Genomic DNA, 22,995 nt, shown 5'->3' on the forward strand with positions numbered 1-22,995 from the left:
CAGGTGTGATAAAAATCCTTCTCAATTTATTTTTTTTGTAGAATGGATCTACAAAAACAAAAAGTTTTAAAAGCAGAGGGTTTTCTTAAATCTACTGAGAGATCCAAATGTAGTTGGATCTCTCAGTAGATTTAAGAAAACCCTCTGCTTTTAAAACTTTTTGAGAGTATGAAAGACTTTGGTTAATTTACCAACGGGCTGTAGGCGTGCACTCAAATTGTGAGTTTTGGACTACGAACATATGTGAATTGAACTGACTTATCTGGCCCTGGGACAGGCTGAAAATGGGACTATTATCTTACTCTACCTTTCCTAATGAACAATAGATCAGTCTTTAAACAAGTCCCTTCATATTGTGAAATAATGAATTTCAGCTGCTTAAAACTGTGGGCCTACTGGTATGGATGCCACTTGAGTGCATTGCTAACAGAAGATCAAACGATTCACATACAGTCATGAGTTCTTTGCAAGTGACACAGAGGTGACTCATTTGGTTGTGTACATGAGAGAGGAGCTTCCTTGGCTTCAGCATTGCATTTTAGCAAAGTCCCATCTCTTGGTTGAGCCTAGAGGGCTTTGTCATGAACTTCAGGGGGAAAGGGATGACTGTCTGCATCTTGCCTAAAATGAGGTGTTGAGAACAGCAGCTAATAAGCAGAGAGAGAAGGAATAAAGGGTACTATTAAAAGAAATGTAGAGTGACAATTTAAATCAATGAATGTCCAGCAAATAGTGTTGAGTGAGACAGAGAAGATGTGTTTGAGCTGAAAACCTCTATAGTGGAGTTGCTGTGTGAAAAGTTGGCTATACTTTGCCCATTAAAACAGTGGGTGAACAATAGTAAAGTTAAACAGTTTCCATCATAAATTATGTTTTTCTTGTTGTTCAGGTGAAGCTGAGCAGGAGCTGGGACCCCCTCCATCCGTAGATGAGGCAGCAAACACACTCATGACTCGCCTGGGCTTCCTCCTTGGAGAGAAAGTCACAGAGGTACAGCCGGGGCCCCAGTACAGCATGGAGGTGCAGGATGAGAATCAGGTATGAGATCTCCTTCGGCATTACAAATGTACAGCAGTAATTGGTTGGTTGTGATGTAGCACATGAGTTTTTGTAATTATCACATGGTTGTGTGTGTGGTAGAGGTGGAATGATTTTCACAAAAGGACAAAGGTAATAATACCACATTATAAAACTGTGGGTCATAATTACACAGTAGCAATATATGTTTATGGGATCAGCTGATACCATTTGTGATAGTTTCTGTCATTTTCCTGTTTGAGCTGCAAGCTTCCTCAGGGACAATAGCCTCTCTTACCTTATTAGATAATAGTGATCAAAATAATTTGTATTCTATGCACCTTTCCTGTGAGGCCTTTAAAGTACTTTAGAAACATTAAATAAGCTTCATAAATCCCCTGGAATGGTAGGTAAGTATTATTATCCTAATTTTACAGCTGCTTATATGACTTGCTCATATATACATATTGAGATGGCTCAAAACTGAAAATATATACAAATACCAACTTATTCTTGTCAAATTCTCATTGAACTTAACTCATCTTTCTGGATGTCTCAAGAACAGAGTGGCAGCCAGGCACCGGTTGAACACTAAATTCGATGGGAGTTTTGCCTGAGTAAGGACTTTGGATCCCAGTTCTGTAATAATCACTCCCAGTCTTCTGCTCTGGACAGTAGACTCACTCCCCACACATGGTAGTGAATAAGCTAAGGACTTATTTCTACCAAACTGAGATGTGATGGGGTGAGAGTGAAAACCAAAAAGAGAGAGTCTGTTAATTGAAGAAGGATGGTCCAAGGGTTAGGATTCTAGCCCGGGACTTGGGAGATCCAAGGTTAATTTCCTGCTCTCTGACAAAGACGTACTGTGTGACCTTGGACAAGTCACTTAGTCTCTATGTGCCTTGGCTCCTTTTGTGAAAATTGGGGCTATTGTGAAAAATAAATAAAGATTGTGAGGTGCTCAGATACGATGATAACGAAGGCCATATTAGTACCATAGATGGAAGTGTGTATTGTTGTTAACAGGCTTATTTTTCTTACCCATTGTCTGAAGTTCCCTTTATTACATCTGCTTTGGTAGGCTGACAAAGCAATGACTGTCTAGCTTGTCTTTGTGATAAAATAAAAGTTCTCATGTAGTTTTTGGTTCCTCTCTGGGCTTGACTTGATACTGGAATAATAAATTTGTCTGCGTCTCTGAAGTGTGATTGGCCATTTTATATTTTTCTGGTGATTCGGGAAAGCTCCTCTTCTTCAGGCTGAAGTTTTCAGCACCCTTTGCTCTTTGTCTTTACACTGCCACTGAACAGAATTTTTCAAAATAAATTCTATCGTTTTTGGTGGTGCAAATCACTATTGAATTTAACCCCTCCTGAATTGTTTTAAGGAGTAAAAGGAAGCTGTTACTTGCAGATAGGTGAGTAGTACAGGTGCCAGAGCAAGAGAGGTAAGCTGGATCAGGTGGGTGAAAAAGCTGGAGCAATGGGAGGAGGAAAGTAGATGGGGTAGAGTTAGTAGCTGGAGTTATGGATGTCCAAAGAAGAGTGGCAGCTGTAGATCAGCTAACCTAGAGAGGAAGGAAGCTGTATTCCTTCAGCAGCAGGGAGTGAAGAGGTTGTCCCGCAGGGAGACTGGAGAATTTGGTTTGGGAGGAGAGGGCTGGCTCTGTGTTGACATAGATTTCCATGAGTGGTTCTGAGCAGTCCATGGCACAAGTGGGACAAAGAGTTAACATGCTTTTCTCTTTGGAGCAAAGAAAATGGATTTTTGTGAAGTGTTTATTCTTTAACACATTTATTAAGTTTTTCATGATTTCACATAGTTTTTTGTGTAAGTTTTATTGGCTATCTTTGAAATGCACTGTATAGTACATTGTGTTAGAAAGTGTATTTTTAACAGGCACTTATTTGAACTGAATACTTCAAAGCAGAATAGAGATTTCTACTATAAATGGTTCCTTTTGTTGGCTTTTTTTTAATTAAAAAAACCATCTTTTCTGAAAATATGCCTTTTAAGAGTAAGTAAAAGAAAATATCTTTACAGAGACAGCAGTGACAGTTGCACTCTGAAGTAGATTGATATCTTGGGCTCTGCACCAATTTTTGCATGAAAAAGTTTTAGAGGCCCTTTGAACACCATTCATGTGCTTAGTGAAGATAGAGAAGAGCCAAGTTCTTAATTTACCAAGTTAAATTTGTTGTGGGGGTTGTTTTTTGTGAGCAGTGCCTCCTCTGTCAGTGCTGCATATTTCCCTAAAGTCCACATCTAAGCTGCTGATGGCCAGTCTAAATGGAGTCCTGGGGAATTTAATTCAGCCCTTTTAATTTCTCTCCCCTCTGTTCTGAAGGTGTGATTGCAGCAATCCTCTTCCGGACAGGAGAACTGTCAAACAGCCTTGGCCAAGTTTGATGTCAGTCTTACTGTATGAATCCACTGACATTTGTGATTCTCTGGCCTCAAACACATCCCTCTGAAGGCAGGTCTACACTTAAAACACTGCATTGATGCAGCTGCGCCTCTCTCGTGTTTCAGAGAAGACGCTCCTACGCCGATGGGAGAGCTCCCATTGGCATAGTTAATCCACCTCCCCCAGAGCCAATAGCTATGTCACTGGGAGCAGTTCTCCCACTGACATAGCGCTGTCTACACTGGGGCTTAGTTGGTATAACTGCGTTGTGCAGGAGTGTGGGTTTATACAAGTCTGTAGTATAGACCTGGCTGAAGAGTGGGAGTCCTCCTAAGTATTTCCCAAAGTAAAGACCCTTCTGTACTGCAGCACATGTCACAGCTCTGCTGCAATCCCACTAAACTAGCCCTCCAAGAGTTAATTCTTCAGCATAAATCATGATGCAGCGGTGTTGCTGAGGGAGGTTTGCAAAGATGCTGATATCTGATTGCAACTTTGGCTACCATTATGCACTTGAACTTTAAAAAAGAAAAGCTCTTTCTAGATTTTAATTCATTAGTTTATGTGGCTTGAGCTGTGAAAGCAATCTCTGTGTAAAAAGCTAGAACTAGAGGGCTGCTTGCTATTCTGACCATGCTCTGCCCTCTGAAGTGAGAATATAATTATTTGCAATCTCTCCAATGTTGAGGTGAAATGAAGATAAGGAATAGAGCTGTTTTTTAACTAAAACTGTCCCAATCTATAAATCCAACACTTTGTATTTCCACTCAAGTGCTTTATTTTGATTATAGCAGGGGGGACATTTTCTTATCCAAATTGCTTAGAAGTTACAACTTTTTATATACTATTTCTTACTTGAGCACGTTTTCCTTAATGAGAGATCACATATGTCAAAGAGTAAAATATTTTTCTCCTCTTCACAAACTTTCTTTTGCTTTATTGGCTACTAGTAAAGCAAAGGAATATGAGAGCAGTATAGTAAAGTGTACTTTTTCAAACGCTTTAGTAGAAATATAACAATAAATGTAGCAACAATGTTGAAAATACAGAATTGTCTCATAAATGGAAATGTATATTTAAATTTGGCATAGAGGAATATATGATGAGTATATTTCTGTATCAGTACAAAAATCTCATATATATATATATGTCCGTGCAGAGTAATATATTATAAGTTTGAATATTTCCATTTGCCAAGCATCTTGTTGCTACCTGGCTGCAAAAGTAACATTACAAATCAAAGAGGTCATAAGAATATCATTTGGTAATAGCTATGGCACTTCATGGAGGTTGGTGTGGTAACCAGATGGGAAAAGCTGGATGTACCATTGTTTTGCTGCATTTTAATTTGTTTTTAAATATAACTGAGGTCCTATATATCAAGGTGTTTGAGTAGGATTTTATTAGTCATAGGGTTAGAATTGCAGCAAATATTTGCTTGAAATAACAGTTGTAAAAGTGGCATGGAAACCCTCTGCTTTGGAGAAAACAAAACACCAGATTAATAACAACACTTGTGACAAAGCTCTGTCCTTGTCTCCATGGGTCCCGCATTTCCTGGCGGATTTCGCTAGCCTCAGAGGCTCACTGTGACCCTCCACGTTACCCTTCTCTCTCTAGAGACAAGGGTCACGGTCTACTGAGCCATGTTCATCATAAGCCAGCAAGGGAGGTGAGCAGAAGCTATCCTCCCTTGCACAGTCTCTTTGTCTCCCAGTCTCAGTGATTAATCGGGGGGAGGGGGCAAACGGGGGAGCCCAGGCCCACCCTCTACTCCAGGCTCCAGCCCAGGGACCCTAATAGTATCAGCTATGGTAGCTGACCTTTTAGAAACAGGACATGTACAATTCCCTGGACTACTTCCCCACAGCAGCCCCCCACTTCCTCAAGCTCCACTTCACCCTTACCTCAGGGCCTCCTTCCTTGTACCTGATATGGTGTGTACTGCTCAGTCTCTCCAACAGCACAACTTCCTCCCACAGCTCCTGACATCCATCCCCACCTGACTAACTGGGAGGCTTTTAACTAGTTTCAGCCAGCCCCTGATTGTCTTCAGGTGTCCCAATCAACCTAGCATTCTCCCTGCCTTCTGGAAAGTTCTTAATTGGCCCCAGGTGTCTTAACTGACCTGGAGCAGCTGCCATTTCACTTATCCTGGTACCAGGGATTTGTTTAGCCTGGAGCTAATATATCTATCTCCCACTACTTTTCTATAGCCATCTGGCTTTGCCCCGTCACACACTTTACATTTGTATATTTCCTTTCACTCTGCAAGATCCCAAAGATGACATAAAATTTATGGATGACACAGTATTATTTAGGCTTGTTAGGGATAGAGAAAACCATTTGGAACTCTGAAAGGCCCTAACAGAACTGTGCACTTGAGAAACATGGTGTCAAATGCAATTCATGTACTGTAGGTAAGTGCAAGGTATTGCACATTGGAAGGAACCATTTATATTGCTCATATCTATTGATGGATTCTAAGTAATTATAGCAACTCAGGAAAAAGACCTTTGGCATCCAGGACAGCTCAAAGAAAATATCTGTATGACATGCAACAGTGATCCAAAAAGTGAGCCAGATGTTAGGTTGCACTAGGAAAGGAATAGAAATGTTATAGTGTTACTATATAAAATCATGGTGTACCCTGACCTTGAATACTGGCATAGAGGTACCGTGTTGTTAGGGGCAATAGAAGTATCTAAGTAAATTAAATTATTTAGTTCTGTTCATTCAGCTCAAAAAGGATTTAACAGAAACAAAAAAGATCCCAAGAAGAGCAATGAAAATATTTTGAGGCGGGAAATATTTCCTTTTGGGAAAAGGTTAAAAAGATAGAAATGTAAATTTTAGAGGGGAGACAAATGAGAGGTGAGAAACAGTACCTCACCTAGTGCTCTGAATGCCCTAATAACAATTATGTGGGTGAAACCAGACAATCACTATGCTCTTGAATGAACTCATACAGGAAAATGATAAAAGACAAAAACACCGTATCACCTGTTGGTGAACACCTTTCACAAAGTGATCACTCTATGTCTGACCTATCAGTCCTCATGCTCAAAGGAAACGTATAGAGCGCTTTCAAAAGATGAACCTGGGAGCTTAAATTCATAACTTTTCTAGACACTAATAATCATGGACTGAATAGAGACACTGGATTTATGGTTTATTACAGCAATCTATAACCCAATAACACACCCTCCCAGCTCCCTTCCCCTCCCTTCCTGTCCCCCTAAGATTGGAGGGGTGCTAACCAGCCACTTCACGTTGAATGGTCCCTTGAAATATGTGTTAACTACTTATGCTAAACAATCTGTTCCACCTTATATTTAACTGTGACACTGAATATGTTTTCCAGACCTGAAGAAGAGCTCTGTGTAAGCTTGAAAGCTTGTTTTTTCAACAACAGCAGTTGGTCCAATAAAAGATATTACAAGAAAATATGTTTCTTGACAATGTATAATTTAACATGTGGCACTCATTGTCACAAGATATTATTAAGGCAAAGAAATCCATAGATCTCAAAGAAGAGTTAACATTTATATGAATAATAAGAATATCTACATTAAACTTACTAGGATTTTTAAAAAAGGAATAAAAGTCTTTGTGCTCAGCCACTAGCTGTATTGGTTAGAAAAAAAATTTCTCTATGTGAGCATGTTGTTACATAATTGTCCATTAAGGTGATTTTACACCTTCCTTGGAAGCATCTTTTATTTATCACTGTCAGAGATTGGCTGTTAGTTTAAATGGGCTACTGGCAATGCCTGTCTTCTTATATCCACATAAAATAAATAGACTTCATTTTTTAAAATGTAATCCAGAAGGAACCAAAACAGGAAACTATGGTATGAAGTGTATGTGCTTATTAAGACCTAGGTCAACCTTGCTGAGATTTAAATCTGTAGTTTCTAGGAGACTAAATATTTCAAGACCAGTGCTCTTAGATGTAGGGAAAATTGACACATTAGTCAAGTACTGTTATTTCTAGAGTGTGAAGTATTTAGTTTGCAACATTTGTAGTGTTGTATTCATCCATTATTCGTATTGCTGTGTGTTTCTTTTGCAGAGAGAGTAGGGGAACCATGTTGGTTTGTTCCCAATGCTTCAAAACATGATCTGATGGTAGCCACCTAAAAAGATAAAGGAATAAAGAGAATGCAAAAATTTAGCAAATGTTCATACGTGACAACTACTTTTATAAGGAATCAGATCATAAGGGGAATTATAACTAGAGCTGTATGGGAAATGGCTTTTCCATTCTGCAAAACTTTTCAAGATTTCAAAAACGTTCCGGTTTCACATTGGGATGAAACCAAGCCCTTTTGAAGTTTTTCATGAAAATCTAGCAAGAAAGACACCAGAATATCCAATAGCCTGGTGGTTGGGGAAGTCACCTATGATGTGGGGGGATCCAAGTTCATATCTGTGCTCTGCCAATCTCCCATCTCCCAGATGAGTGTCATCCTGGCCAGGCTATTGGCTTTTCTAGGGTTGGGGGTCTCTGTGGTTTTGATCAGAAATTCCATTCTGGACCTGAGAAACTTTTTGTGATGAAAGTTTCATCAAAACTGGTATGTTCCCACAAAAAGTTTCTGTTTTGATGAAAGAACATTTTCTAACAAAAAGCCTCCCCATCAGCTCTAAATATAAGCTGGTTGGAAGTGCCTGGATGGGCCTCCTTTCCACAATTTCTAGGAATTATTATAAAAGCATGTTCGTGGTGGTCTGTCTGGGTGAACACCATATACCTGATTCACCACTGTGTTACTCCAATTCTGTGATGGTATATGGTTATGATACAATCATTGGAGTTACACTAGCATAGAATTCGAGTAATACAGTGGTGAATCAGTCCTCATGTTTTTTAGAGTTATGCAATCCCACCTATTGTGCATGATGCTCCATTTTCCCTCAAATGTCTGGTGATTGCCGTCTGAGTAAGCGAGCATTTTCACAAGCCACAGTGGGATTTCTGTGACAAATTGGATAGCTCCCCTCTAGCTACACATGGGATCTGCCTTCTAATTTAGAAGACAATGAATCTTTCACATGTCCTACTTATAAAAGTCAATCTCAATCATTTTTCAAGCATCAAGTATATAATGCTTGAAAAGAAAAAGTTAGACTTCAAAGGCCTTCTGTAGTTTGCAAGCACTGTGCTTCAGTGTTTAGTTTTTCCCAGTGATTCCAGGATCAAATGATATTTTAAAAAAGTTAGGTACAGTTTTCTATAACTATTATAAAAGTATCCCTTGTAAAATAAGCAAGTGTTCATTAAAGTTAATTCCTATTGAGATTTCCTCCACATCAATAGCATTTTACTAAAAGCAAGACATTACTGTACAAGGGGACTAAATGTTTCAATCGGAAAGCGGGGACAATTGCAAAGAGAAGTAACCATTTACTGCAGTGCTTAGTAAGCTGTTAGGAAATGAAGTCACTTTCCCTTATTGTAATGACATGGTTTGAGAGAATCAGTCTGTTCAGAGGCTATCAATGGTGCTGAACTACTGAGTGCAACTGGCATATTCTGAGCTGGAACTAAATGTTCTTTTGTGTGTAAAAGCTAATCGAGAGCTCAGGGACTTAGTGGATAAAATACAGGAACTTCACCTTGAGTACTGTGATTGGAGGCTAATCTACAACCCAAATGACAGGGGTTTGCTGCTGTCGTCCCCGGTGACCAACAAATTTGAACAGGCAAGTTTTATAGAGACAGTAAATAGAAGTTTATGGATGAAAATCTACCCATTGGTACACACACAATTCACAGCGAGGTTGATGGGAGATATGTGAGTCTGAGGGCAGAATTAGGTCCTTTTACAGAAATTCTAGCCTCCCCATAACTACTGCAATGCCCATGAGCACCACTAGCACTTGAAATATGAAGCCTTCCTTTAGGGATACTAAGTATATCAGGTTTGTTTCTGGTGGGATTCATTTGCACAATTTCTTATAGATTCTTTCAGAAATAACTTTTAAAACGCAATCTTTTTCATGCTGCCACATTTTTACCTTGTTTTGCCTTGCAAAGTCGATATTTCACTACTGTAAATTCTGAAAAGTCTGCTTCTGGTGTGGAAAGCATTTCTTCTGGGGAAAGAATTTCTTTCATTTAGATGTGGGACTTGGCACTTCCTCTTTCAGTGTAAAAGCATTGTTATTTTTCTTGAATGGAAGAAACATTCACAAAACAAAACTTGCAAGCCAACTGAGATTTCTGACCAGATGGAAATGGCACAGATTTCCTGTTTGTGTTATTTCTTGCCATAAGCATTAAGTAAAGGTCCGATCATGCAGTTTAATTGTCACCAGGAGTTTTCTTTGCTTGTATGGAAACCAAAAGTTTTACCTCATCATTCCTGCCAGGTAATATTATTTTGTTTTGTTTTTATCACAGCTTAATACTAATAGGGAACAAAATGCTAAAATTTCCTGACAGACTTTGACATAACTTCACCAGGTTTCCTGTTGAATTCAGAACTGAGGATCTTTCATTTTTACAGGCCGTAAAAGAAATTAAAACCAAATTGTCAATATTTTTACATTTTTCACAGAGGCTGAGCATTGTGGTGTTTTCATTTTTAGCAGTAAAACATATGTTGTTCTTTATTCTACAGGGTAAATTCTCTAGTGTGAGCTATAGATACATTTTTTCACAGTGATTGATCGTGCTGAGTGATGTGTTCCTGGTTTCAATTTTTCAGACCTCAGCAGTAACACAGCGGATAAGTCCCTGCTCCACGCTGACCAGCAGCACTGCCTCACCACCAGCCAGCAGTCCTTGCTCCACCCTCCCTCCAGTCAGTACAAATGTTACAGCCAAGGATTGCAACTATGGGGCTGTTACCAGCCCTACATCTACTCTGGAAAGCAGAGATAGTGGTATCATAGGTGAGTAGTGTGTTCTCTCTCTCTCTCTCTCTATTTCCCCTCTTTCTCTATTCCCCCACCCACCCCCAAATGCTAATCTAGGCAATGATTCTGTTTATTTGTTTAGCAGGTGCTGCTTGAGAGTAAGTTTTTGGGTCTGTCTTTATGCTATGAAACAGGACATGTTAGCATTATTCAGATTTATGCCATTTAAGTGGGTGGGAAGGATTGTTTCTTTTTCGAGTGCTGGTCCCTCTTTGTATTCCACACGTAGCTATGCATGCACCTAAGAATAGAAAATCTTGCAAGTGGTGTCCATTGTTCTGTGCCTGTGCCCTGGATAGAATCATAGAATATCAGGGTTGGAAGGGACCTCAGGAGGTCATCTTGTCCAACCCCTTCTCAACGCAGGACCAATCTGCAATTTTTTCGCCCCAGATCCCTAAATGGCCCCCTCAAGGATTGAGCTCACAACCCTGGGTTTAGCAGGCCAATGCTCAAACCACTGAGCTATCCCTCCTTATGTTCATCACCACTGGTATCTGGGGATGTGCAGACTGACCGACTCTCCAGTTCCTTCTTACTACTAAATGGCCTGAGTCAGAATTCTCAGAAGCTAGCCTTGCATTGTCTTCATCTCTGTCAGTATAACTGTATATAGCTTATTGGTGTTGTATAGTGTTTTATAATATTTATTCAATTAGTGTAGCTTAGTTTTCCCCACCCTGGGGACCCATCCCCCCCTTTCGGGAATAGGACTGTGTCCAGAATTCCAGGATTTAAAAACTGTATCTGTTATCCTCACTCCTTCTCAATCAGCAACATCACCAGCACCGCCTTTACTGCCTTGGCAAGGCGCATATCTCCACCAAGTGCTGTATGTGTCACTCTTTCCCACCCTGGACCTGAGAGGGATGAAAGCTCTGACCGAGGAAGCACCTCACAGAGAAAGCCTTGAGACCCCAATCAGATCCAGGCTGCGGAGATCCCCCATGCACTGGTTTCAGTTCTCAAGCAGCAAGAGCTGTGGAGCAGAGGCTAGAGCAGATTACTTTAAAGACCCGTTGTTTCAGGCTTCCCGTGAGTGTAAGGGACACTCTCAGAGATATACAATCCTCTAAGCTTGCTTCCAGGAAAAGGGATCCCTCCCCAGTTCCTTCCAAGTCAGGTGAGTCTTCACATGCAGGTCTGAAGGACTTAGGTCTGCCCAAGACTCCCAACCAGCAATGGAAAGCACACAGGAGCAAAGCTCCAACAGTACCAGCTCTGGTACCGACATTGGTGCCAACCGTGGCCTCTAGCAAGGCAAATGACCAACATCTGCCAATATCAAACGAGCTCTAGATGGGACACTGTCTCTGACAGCACTGGTCTAGCCCCATAAGGATCCACCAACCACTGAGTCTGTTGTGGCGCTGGATCCTGTGGAACCAACACCTAGAACCCATCTTCTGCAGAAATAAATGAGGGGCAAAATCCCTTACACTGTGCATAGAGGAAGTTGACTTACAGAACTGGTGTGTCAGGAACCACATCACAGTTTCTGAGAAGTACTTTCCAGGGCCTCAGAACTCATTGGCAGACAACCTCAGTAGGCATTTTGCCACTGATCATGAGCAGGAATTACACAATTCAGTGATGAACATCTTCATGCAGTGGGGAATGCATCTTGGGACCTGTTTGCCTCCCAGATGGATAAGGAGTTCAAGGTATATTGATTCAAAGCTGCTTAAGGTTTGTATTCCAGGGGAGTTGGTGCAACTGTCCTGGACAGGCAACTTAAGGTATGGGTTCCTTCCCATCCCTCTACTGCCCCAGGTTCTATGGAACATTTGTCACAACAAAGCATGAGTCATTCTCATCGCACCCAGTTGGCCCAGAGATTTCTGGTTTCCAGACCACCTATGAATGTCAATCCATCAGCACTCAGTCCTTCCCAGATCTGCTGGCTCACGAGAACTGCAGGATCAGAAATCCCAACCTGGACTCTCTTCATCTCATGGCTTGGCATTTGGATGGGCATCAGACCTAGAGTGTTCATGTTTGGAGACTTAATAGTTCAAACTATTCATAATCACAGCAGGAAAGATTCTACCAGAAAATGTTTAGAGCCTGGCATGGATACAAAAATGTGGATCCTCATTTGCCAGAATCAACCCATGATCCAACTTGCGATCCGCTAGCCATCCTTTACCTGTATCCGCACCCACAGCAGCAAGCCGTCTCACAAGGGCTAGCAATGGGGATGGGAGGGAAGGGAGTGAGTGGGGGGCGAGGTCTTGCAGGGAAGAGGCAGCGTGAGGGTGGGGACTGGGGGTAAGGGGCAGTGTGGGGGCGGGTTCTCGAGGGAGTAGGGGGAAGGGGTGTCGCATCACGTGCTGCTCCTGGAGGCTCACGAGCAATGGCACACGGCATCAGCAGTGTGTGATGCATCACAGTGGGGCAGAGGGGTGGGGTGCTGGCGCCCTGCCTGCTCCAATCCCCGTGGCCGGGACCTGCTGCCCAGGAGCCGGCAGGCTGGGAGCGTGGACAGGGCTGCTGAGCCGGGCCTTGGTGGGAGTGCTGGCGCTGCCTGAGGGGCCCGAGCTGCTGAACAGGGAGCGGCACGGCAAGGGGGTGCTGGACAGTCCTGACTCCGACCTACCCCCGCCACCCCCAGCTACTGGCTGTTGGCCACCAGCCCCGAGTGCTTGTGCCCCCTGGGCTGCCATCACTGGTGAGTACAGTCCTGTGCAGTTGTATCTGCATCTGCTCCACTATCCGCAAACATGGTCCGCAGATATCCGCAGATTTGCAGGGCTCTAAAACCATTATCTAGCCAAATGGAGGCAGTTCTCTACCTGGGCACAACAGAACCAGTGTCATCAAGAAGCGTGTTGGTAGTTGTAGAGAGAGACTCAAAGAGCTCAATCGATTTAATTTAACAAAAAGAAGGATAGGGGGTGACTGATTATAATCTATATCTACATGGGGAACAAATATTTCATAATGCGTTCTTCAGTGTAGCAGAGAAAGATATAACACAATTCAATGGTTGGAAATAGAAGCTAGACAAATTGAGACTGGAAATAAAACGTACATTTTTGACAGTGAGGGTAATTAACCATTGGAACACTTTACCAAGGATTGTCATGGATTCTCCGTCACTGACAATTTTTAAATCAAGATTGAATATTTTGCCAAAAGATCTGTTCTTGGAATTATTTTGAGGAAGTTCTATGGCCTGTGTTATGATCACAATGGTCCATTCTGCCCTTGGAATCTATGAATGTAGAAATCAGGGCCAGTAGGTATTTTTGCTGATACAGACTACCGCCTCATTCTCAAGACGTTGGGTCTTTCTCTTAGCTTGCTGTGGGTCTGCCTAGCAGCAATTAGTTCATTCCATTCTCAATAGATGGCTATTCTATTTTTTCTTCCCCAGTAACAAATGTTGGCCACTTACTCGATGTTCCACCTGTCTATGAAGGTGGCCATCCTGGCTGCAGTTATGTCAGCAGGAGTGTGGATGATCTTTTGGCCCTCTTGGCTGTTCCATCACACACTACGTTTCATGAAGAAAAAGTTGCTATAGCAGAGTGAGCAGGGGGACAAGTGACATCTTCTCAGAGACTCTCTGAGTGGATTTCTAGCTGTATCCTCCTTTCCAATCAGTTGGGGAATTTCCCTCCCCCAAATGGGGTGAAGACCTATTCCACTAGAGCTCAGGTGAGCTCAGAAGCATCTCTTTGGGTTGTACCTATGCTGGACATTTGTAAGGCAGCAACCTAGAATTCCATCCACACCGTCATGAAGCATTTTGCTTTGGTCCAAGCCTCTTCTGCTGGCACAGCCCTTGGAATTGTAGTATTACAGACATCCATACCATCTGCATTCTCGTACCTAGCTCCGATTTCAGTACTGCTTGCCTGTCATCCATATGTGTAATACACACAGAGATAAGCCCTTGAAGAAGAAATGGAGATTGCTTACCTGTAACTGGAAGTTCTTTAAGATGTGTGGTCCCTACATTTATTCCACTACGCGCCATCCTTTCCCTCAGCTTCAGATCAAGACTGGATTCACTGTAGAGAAGCAACTGGAAGACAGTCCAGGACCTCCCGTGTACTCTCAGTGCTGAACACAAGATCCAGGGAGCAGGCGTAGATAAGCGAACACTACTTGTAAGATTTTTCCACTCTGGCACACACAGCGCATGTGAGTCATTGTGCTAATTTGGTTGCATAGTAGGTTTGGTGGTCCAATAAGGATGTGAAGAAGGTAAAGATGGTAGGTCTTGGTGCCAGACAGTAGCCTCCCACTTAGGAGGCAGGTCCAGGTCCTCCTAGTTAACATGAGTAAGTTTAGATAAGTGAACAAAAAACAAATCCTGTTTTTCTGCCCTTTTCTTCTCTCTCTGGCAGTTGATCTATGGCCATCATTACAAGCACCCTGTCACTGTCTTAGGACCCCGGGCACATTTTCAAGGTGCAGTCTTTCTATTTGGCATCCCCTCCTCAGAGGTGCAGCCACCTGCCCATTCCTTAGAACTAGTGCTGACTCCTCAGACACCTGCCCCCTGTCTGCCCAATAGCTTAAACAGACCATCTCCCAGAACTCCAGCTTTGTGGTTTTTGAGCCCACAGTTTGTCTCCTCAAGGGGCACATGAATAGTGTAATACAGATAACACACAGACTTTGCACAGGATTCTAAAACCGCTGCTATTTACTTAGTTGCACAAGAAAGACACAGACCAACACAAAAATAATAAACCCTACATGCATTTCCTTGCCTCCATTTCCTCATCACTCCAGAGCACTCTTTGGGCTGGGGTCAGAGTTATCTGGGACTGACCTGAGTCCTTCTGTAGCGCATCGCTTATGTTCTGAAACATGGTACCTTCTCCCCCAGCTTGCCTTCTCTGGTTGTGACCTGTCTGCAGTTAAACAGGATACTTACCTCTGTCCCCACTATGAAAGTAAACTATCTGTGAGCCTCCCTAGTTTATATCTCCCACCACCAATACCTTTGTCTCTTTGTCCTACTGGTAACTTTCCACTCTCTACTTCCTCCTACCTGGAGGAGGAGGAAGTATCTTCTCCTAGACAGTAGCCTATCCATTGTCATTCAGGTGTTTCCACCTTAATAGACAGTGGTTGAGTTCTAACAACCGACCATTGTCCCTGGTACTAAATGCTTAAAGACTTCTCAGCAATAGTGAATACAGAGACAGACATTTGTGATTCAGCAACTGCCATAGTAACAACTGCATAATAATTTCATTTATCAACCAGAATTCATAAGTTGTACAGAGCTTCCTCAAATCATCACAGTTGCATTAACCTTCCTAGCCTAGCAGTGTTGTGTCTCATATTTTAGAGGAATTATGAGAATTGCCTTGGGGCAGAGGTGTTCTGGTTTCATAAGCCCACCTCTTTTCCTCCCAACAACAGCCTGAGCCTTCCTATGAAACAACTGCTTCTCTCACCTTAAATCCTCTTTCTGTTTTAAAAGGAAATAGGTTATATTCAGTGTGTCCAGCCCCAGTGTTTGGCCACTGCAAGGACAGTATTAGCAAGGGGACAGTACCTTGGACTGCAGAGTTTGCATGCCCCATGGCTGATTCTCTGTAGCGTATACCTCTGACTTTTCTGAACCTTTAGGAGAGCAAGCTTCCAGTTGTGCTCCTAAAAGTCTGTCTAGTTTTCTTCAGCTCAACCATTGGCAAGACTTGCTTCAGTGAAGAACCAGGATGAATTTAACACAGAATTGCAAGGTTGCGTCACTTGCGTGTATCTGTCTAGCAGATTTTTAGTGCCTATTTCATCAGTGCCCTCTACATGTTACAATACATGTTTAGGTGGGAGAACTTAGAATACAAATGTGTATATTTTATTTCAACTCAACACCTGCAAAGACGCAGTTGGAGGAAAAAGAATTTCTATGTAAAATCAGATGTGACGTTTCTAGCTCAGTAGCTCTTTTGTCAGGTTTCAAATATTGTATATTCTTTCTGCTAAGGGAATTCTTTTCCCCTTCAACCATCAGTGTATTAAAAAACAGGTTCATAATTTAAGAAAGTTAGTTTTCCTAGTCATTGGTGTTTTGCACGACTGGTCAGGAAACCTGAGTTTAATTTCAGCTCTTCCACTTCCCAGAACCGTTGTTTGTATTACTTTTGCTTGCAGATTCTTGTAATGAAAATTTAAAAAGTACTCTGAGTGATATATCACAGTGGGTTATTGAACTCTAGATTTCAGAGTAGCAGACGTGTTAGTCTGTATCCGCAAAAGGAACAGGAGTACTTGTGGCACCATAGAGACTAACAAATTTATTAGAGCATAAGCTTTCGTGGGCTGCAGCCCACTTCATGGGATGCATAGAATGGAACATATAGTAAGAAGATACACACACATGCAGATAAGTTGGAAGTTGCCATACAAACTGTGAGAGGCAAATTAGTTAAGATGAGCTATTATCAGCAGGAGAAAAAACTTTTGTAGTGATAATCAAGATGGCCCATTTAGACAGTTAACAAGAAGGTGTGAGGATACTTAATTTAAGGAAATAGATTCAATATATGTAATGACCCAGCCACTCCCAGTCTCTCTTCAAACCCAGGTTAATGGTATCTAGTTTGCATATTAATTCAAGCTCAGTCTCTCTCTGGAGTCTGTTTTTGAAGCTTTTCTGTTGCAAAATTGCCACTTAAAATCTTTTACTGAGTGGCTAGAGAGATTGAAGTGTTCTCCTACTGGTTTTTGAATGTTATGATTCCTGATGTCAGATTTGTGTCCATTTATTCTTTTGCATAGAGACTGTCCAGTTTGGCCAATGTACATGGCAGAGGGGCATTGCTGGCACATGATGGCATATATCACATTGGTAGACGTGCAGGTGAACAAGCCCCTGATGGCGTGGCTAATGTGATTATGTCCTATGATGATGTCACTTGAATAAATGTGTGTACAGAGTTGGCATTGGGCTTTGTTGCAAGGATAGGTTCCTGGGTTACTGTTTTTGGTGTGTGGTGTGGTTGCTGGAGAGTACTTGCTTCAGATTGGGGGGCTGTCTGTAAGTGAGGACTGGTCTGTCTCCCAAGATCTGTGAGAGTGAGGGATCATTTTTCAGGATAGGTTGTAAATCTTTGATGATGCGCTGGAGAGGTTTTAGTTGGGGGCTGAAGGTGACAGCTAGTGGCATTCTGTTATTTTCTTTGTTGGGCCTGTCCTGTAGTAGGTGACTTCTGGGTACTCTTCTGGCTCTGTCAATCCGTTTTTTCACTTCAGGAGGTGGGTATTGTAGTTTTAAGAATGCTTGATAGAGATCTTGTAGGTGTTAGTCTCTGTCTGAGGGATTAGAGCAAATGCGGTTGTATCTTAGAGCATGGCTGTAGACAATGGATCGTGTGGGGTGTCCTGGATGGAAGCTGGAGGCATGTAGGAAAGTATAGCGGTCAGTAGGTTTCTGGTATAAGGTGGTGTTTATGTGACCATCGCTTATTAGCACAGTAGTGCCCAGGAAATGGACCGCTTATGTGGACTGGTCCAGGCTGAGGTTGATGGTGGGATGGAAATTGTTGAAATCATGGTGGAATTCCTCAAGGGCTTCTTTTCCATGGGTCCAGATGATGAAGATGTCATCAACGTAGCGCAAGTAGAGGGGCGTTAGGGGACGAGAGCTGAGGAAGCGTTGTTCTAAGTCAGCCATAAAAATGTTGGCATACTGTGGGGCCATGCAGGTACCCACAGCAGTGCCACTGACTTGAAGGTATATATTGTCCCCAAATGTGAAATAGTTGTGGGTGAGGACAAAGTCATAAAGGTCAGCCACCAGGTTTGACGTGACGTTATCGGGGATACTGTTCCTGATAGCTTGTAGTCCATCTTTGGGTGGAATGTTGGTGTAGAGGGCTTCTACATCCATAGTGGCCAGGATGGTGTTCTCTGGAAGATCACTGATGGATTGTAGTTTCCTCAGGAAGTCAGTGGTGTCTTGAAGGTAGCTGGGAGTGCTGGTAGCATAGGGCCTGAGGAGAGAGTCTACATAGCCAGACAATCCTGCTGTCAGGGTGCCAATGCCTGAGTTGATGGGGCGTCCAGGATTCCCAGGTTTATGGATCTTGGGAAGCAGATAGAATGCCCCTGGTTGGGGTTCTATGCCTGTGTCTGCACAGATCTGTTCTTGTGCTTTTTCAGGGAGTTTCTTGGGCAGATGGTGTAGTTTCTTTTGGTAATCCTTTGTGGGATCAGATGATAATGGCCTGTGGAATGTGGAGTTAGAGAGTTGCCGAGCAGCCTCTTGTTCATATTCCAACTTATTCATGAAGACGACAGCACCTCCTTTGTCAGTCTTTTTGATTATGTCAGAGTTGTTCCTGAGGCTGTTGATGGCGTTGTGTTCTGCACGACTGAGGTTATGGGGCAAGTGATGCTGCTTTTCCACAATTTCAGCCCATGCACATCACCGGAAGCACTCTATGTAGGAGTCCAGTCTGTTGTTTCGACCTTCAGGAGGAGTCCACACAGAATCCTCCTTTTTTTTTTGTAGTGTTGGTAGGAAGGATTCTGTGGGTTAGTATGTTGTTCAGAGGTGTGTTGGAAATATTCTTTGAGTTGGAGATGTCGAAAGTAGGATTCTGTATCACCCCAGAACTGTATCATGTTCGTGGACCTGGAGGGACAAAAGGAGAGGCCCTGAGATAGGACAGAGTCTTCTGCCGGGCTAAGAGTATTGCTGGAAAGATTAACAATATTGTTGGGTGGATTAAGGGATCTACTGTTGTGGCTCCGTGTGGCATGTAGAAATTTAGATAGGTTAGTGTCCTTGTTCCTTTGTAGAGAAGCAAAGTTTGTGTTCTAATTGGCTTGTCTAGTTTTTGTAAAATCTATCCATGAGGAAGTTTGTGTGGAAGGTTGGTTTTTTATGAGAGTATCCAGTTTTGAGAGCTCATTCTTAATCTTTCCCTGTTTGCTGTATAGGATGTTGATCAGGTGGTTTCACAGTTTCTTTGAGAGTGTGTGGCGCAATCTCTCAGCATAATCTGTGTGGTATGTAGATTGTAATGGATTTTTTACCTTTAGTCCTTTTGGTATGATGTCCATCTGTTTGCATTTGGAAAGGAAGATGATCTCTGTGTGTATCTGTACGAGTTTTTTTCATGAAGTTGATGGATTTCCATTCCATATGGTTAAATTCAGTGCCTTGCACAATGACAGGTTTCAGAGTAGCAGCCATGTGAGTCTGTATCTGCAAAAAGAACAGGAGTACTTGTGGCTCCTTAGAAACTAACAAATTTATTTGAGCATAAGCTGTCATGGGCTACAGCCCACTTCATAGAATGGAACATATAGTAAGAAGATATATAGATATATATATATATAGTTTATATATATAAAACTCTAGATGGAGTTACTCAGCATCACATGTAGTTATCCGTTCCCAGTGCTTGATAGTCAGAATCTCAGTCTGTCCAGTTGCAACATCTCTGTGAAGTATTGTTGTGTTGGGGGATCACGGAGTGTCCTAATCCATTATCAGACCTGTCAATTAGGACCAAGATTTGAGCACTCAAGGAATTAGAAGGCAGTGGAGCTTGCAAGGCACCAGTGTGGTGTGGTTTCATCAGTCTGTGTTGCAAGCAATGTGTGCTTCTATGTGCTATGTCATTGTCATTCTCTGTAGTGGTTCCATCCATCCCCAGATGAGAGTGAGTTGCAAAATCCAACCTGAAGGTGATGAATTGCACATTGCCACAGGTAGAGATGTTCATCTCAGAGGAATAGGTGAAGTCTCCTGGTCAAGTGAAAGGGTTTCTCACCACTGTGACCATCTGTATGTAGATCAGTAGAGTGGTGTAGAGTAGAGAGGTATCTAAAATGATCCTAATATGCCACATCACCTTGATGATCTGTGAGTTGATGCCCTTAATAATTGATGAAGCTAATACGTTGGAGAGTTGAGCAAAGTTTTTCCATCTCCTACCAACAAAACTTCTGTTTTTCATGAGTTGACTTTGGGTGAACTGTTTTTCATACAGCACGCTGCAATAATGGGGTTTTTCCCACACACAAAAAAGTTGCAGGAAAAATCCCCTTAAGAAATTTTTCTGGCAGGAAATTCCAGTTTTCCCATGGAAAATTTTGACAACTGTGGGAAAATGATTTATTCCCCACCCTTTCTTACTATTTCCCAACTTTTTCCAGTTGGAAACAGAGTATAAGGAAGTGGGGAAAATCCACTTTTCATACTTTGTTACTGCTTCCAAGGTGGCAAAAGTTGGGAAGCAGTAAGAAGGTGAGAGGGGAACACCTCAAAAAGTGAAGGTGTCACTTTCTCTTTTCAAGTAACACTTTCAACCTTTTGGTACTGTTTTCCATTCAATAAAATTTGTACAAAACGTGGGGAAATGGGTTTTTTATTTTTTCATATTTTCCAAATAATAATTATTAAATATTCAGCAGGAAATTTTGAACAAGGTCTGATGTTTCCATACATCTGCAATTTTCTCCCAGGCAATGGACATTTTGGGAATTGATGGTTTTTTCATTAGCATATTGATGAGACCTGAGTCTGTGATGTCTTATAATCACTCTGAGGGGCATAGTCTACATGACTAACAGTACTCTGGAATTATCTTTAGTACAGAATGTAGTGGATAGAATCCTCTGCAGACGGGAAGTAATCTGCTCCTCACCCAGATCAGTCTGTTCACTGCTGAAGAGATCCCTGCATGTCAAAAGGTTTTTGGTCCAAGTGGCTCCACATGCTACTTCAAGAGTGTAAATCTGGAGAGCTAACATATTGAGAGAATTCCTTTTACAAGTTAATCATATTCTTCTTCACCCTTATTCATGACTGGAAAAGACCTACCCATTTCCCTGGAGCTCACACATTTCTTGAGTTTTAGTTCCTCCTCTGATTCCTAAATTGATGAATAGATACATTATCTCATCTCTGCCCTGCCTCGGGCCGGTATATTATTTATACAATATTTATGGAAGACCCTAGATTATTTCCCTGTCACTACAGTATCATATATGATTCTTGTAAAATCTCTTCATCTAAATGCCTTGATGTGTTGGTGCCAAATGAAACAAGGCAATACAGTCATGAAGACATTATTGGCATTCCATTACTTCTTAATAATGCCACTAACCCACGAAAGCTTATGCCCAAATAAATTTGTTAGTCTCTAAGGTGCCACAAGGACTCCTCGTTGTTTATGCATTACCATTGTATCTCATACTTACACAAAATTCACTGGTTTCCAAATGATGTTCCAGAGAGCTGGCTGGTCACATGTTACTTGCTAATCTTCCTTGTTTCCAGTTGCTAAATCACATTAAAGACATCTAACCATAGAATCAATACTTGCCTAATGTTACTTTTTTACAAAAACAGATGATGTAGATGCCTTCGGGAGGTTCTCTTTGTGATCACAAATTGGGGGATGAGCAATTGACAGGATAATATGTATCTCTATTCAGATGTGGTCCACACTATGTCAAAGGTCATTACTGAGGGTCTGGCTTAAGCCAACAAAGCTCAAGAAATACATAGTCAAGCCTGCAATTTTTTGTTGTGCTTAGCTATTATTATATGGTGGAAGGAATTCTATACGTTCCCATACTTTTCTCTCACCGTAAAATGTCTAGGCGGCTCTTAAAAGGCATCTTATCCATGTGCTTTGATGGTCTTTTTGGCCCCAGTTGTCAAACTTAAAGCGATGCACTTTCATTTTATGCACCTACATATCTGTTTTCAGGCATCTGTGTAAGGAGCCTAAGTAGGAACCGAGGTGCCTAAATCAGCACTTCTGTGCATAAACTTAGGCACCTAAGTAGGGATGTAAATGCCTAGTTTTAAGTACTTATATTTATAAATTGGGCCACATGTAACTCTTTGTTCCACCTGTGCTCTTTAAGTTCAGTCCTGTCTGCTTTCCTTGGTTACGCTTTATTTCCACATCTTTTAGATTGTGCTCTTCAGGTTTTACATGTCTAATCGGTGTGAATAAATGACCATCTCATGCTTACTGAGCCCCTGACTAAATTGTATTGTTTGCATTAGAGTAGGTTACTTTGAAGTCTTATGTTCTCCAGTGAATACAAGGTTCAGTCTGTTTAGCTTTTCAGTATAATGAATGTTCTTTAAACTCAGAATCCTCCCAGTTCCAGCCCTCTGCCCTTTTTCAGGACATATCTGTCCATCTGTTCCTCTAAATATCTGTTTCGAAAATGGAAATCCCTAATCTTTTCATGTAGATGAATATTGATGACCAGCCTTGTATGGTAATAATATCACAGTTACTGGGAAAGGGTCCAGTCCCGCACTTCATATGAAGGGAAACAGCCTATTGATTTTCAACCTACCTCCTCCCGTTCAGTGGGTAGTGTATCTAAGTAAGAGATGTAGGTTCACACAGTAGAACCTCAGAGTTACGAAGACCTCGGGAATGGAGGTTGTTCGTAACTCTGAAATGTTCATAACTCGGAACAAAATGTTACGGTTCTTTCAAAAGTTTACAACTGAACATTGACTTGATACACCTTTGAAACTTTACTGTGCAGAAGAAAAATGCTGATTTTAACTATCTTAATTTAAATGAAACAAGCACAGAAACAGTTTCCTTACCTTTCCAAATCTTTTTTGTAACTTTCCCTTCATTTTTTTAGTAGTTTACATTTAACACAGTACTGTATTT

The 22,995-nt window shown here is 41.8% G+C and overlaps 1 protein-coding gene across 12 annotated transcripts in view; it reads left to right on the top strand.

The window, feature by feature from the left end:
* TANC2 (tetratricopeptide repeat, ankyrin repeat and coiled-coil containing 2) overlaps positions 1-22,995 on the top strand; it is a 683,096-nt gene that overhangs the window by 480,012 nt on the left and 180,089 nt on the right. For all 12 annotated transcript variants that reach the window (XM_074940790.1, XM_074940791.1, XM_074940792.1 and 9 more), the window contains 2 exons: positions 890-1,038; positions 10,144-10,330. In XM_074940790.1, the coding sequence (XP_074796891.1) occupies positions 890-1,038; positions 10,144-10,330 (336 nt within the window). The remainder of the gene's footprint in view (positions 1-889; positions 1,039-10,143; positions 10,331-22,995) is intronic.

Source organism: Natator depressus, chromosome 27, assembly GCF_965152275.1.
Source record: "Natator depressus isolate rNatDep1 chromosome 27, rNatDep2.hap1, whole genome shotgun sequence".
NCBI lineage: Eukaryota > Metazoa > Chordata > Testudines > Cheloniidae > Natator > Natator depressus.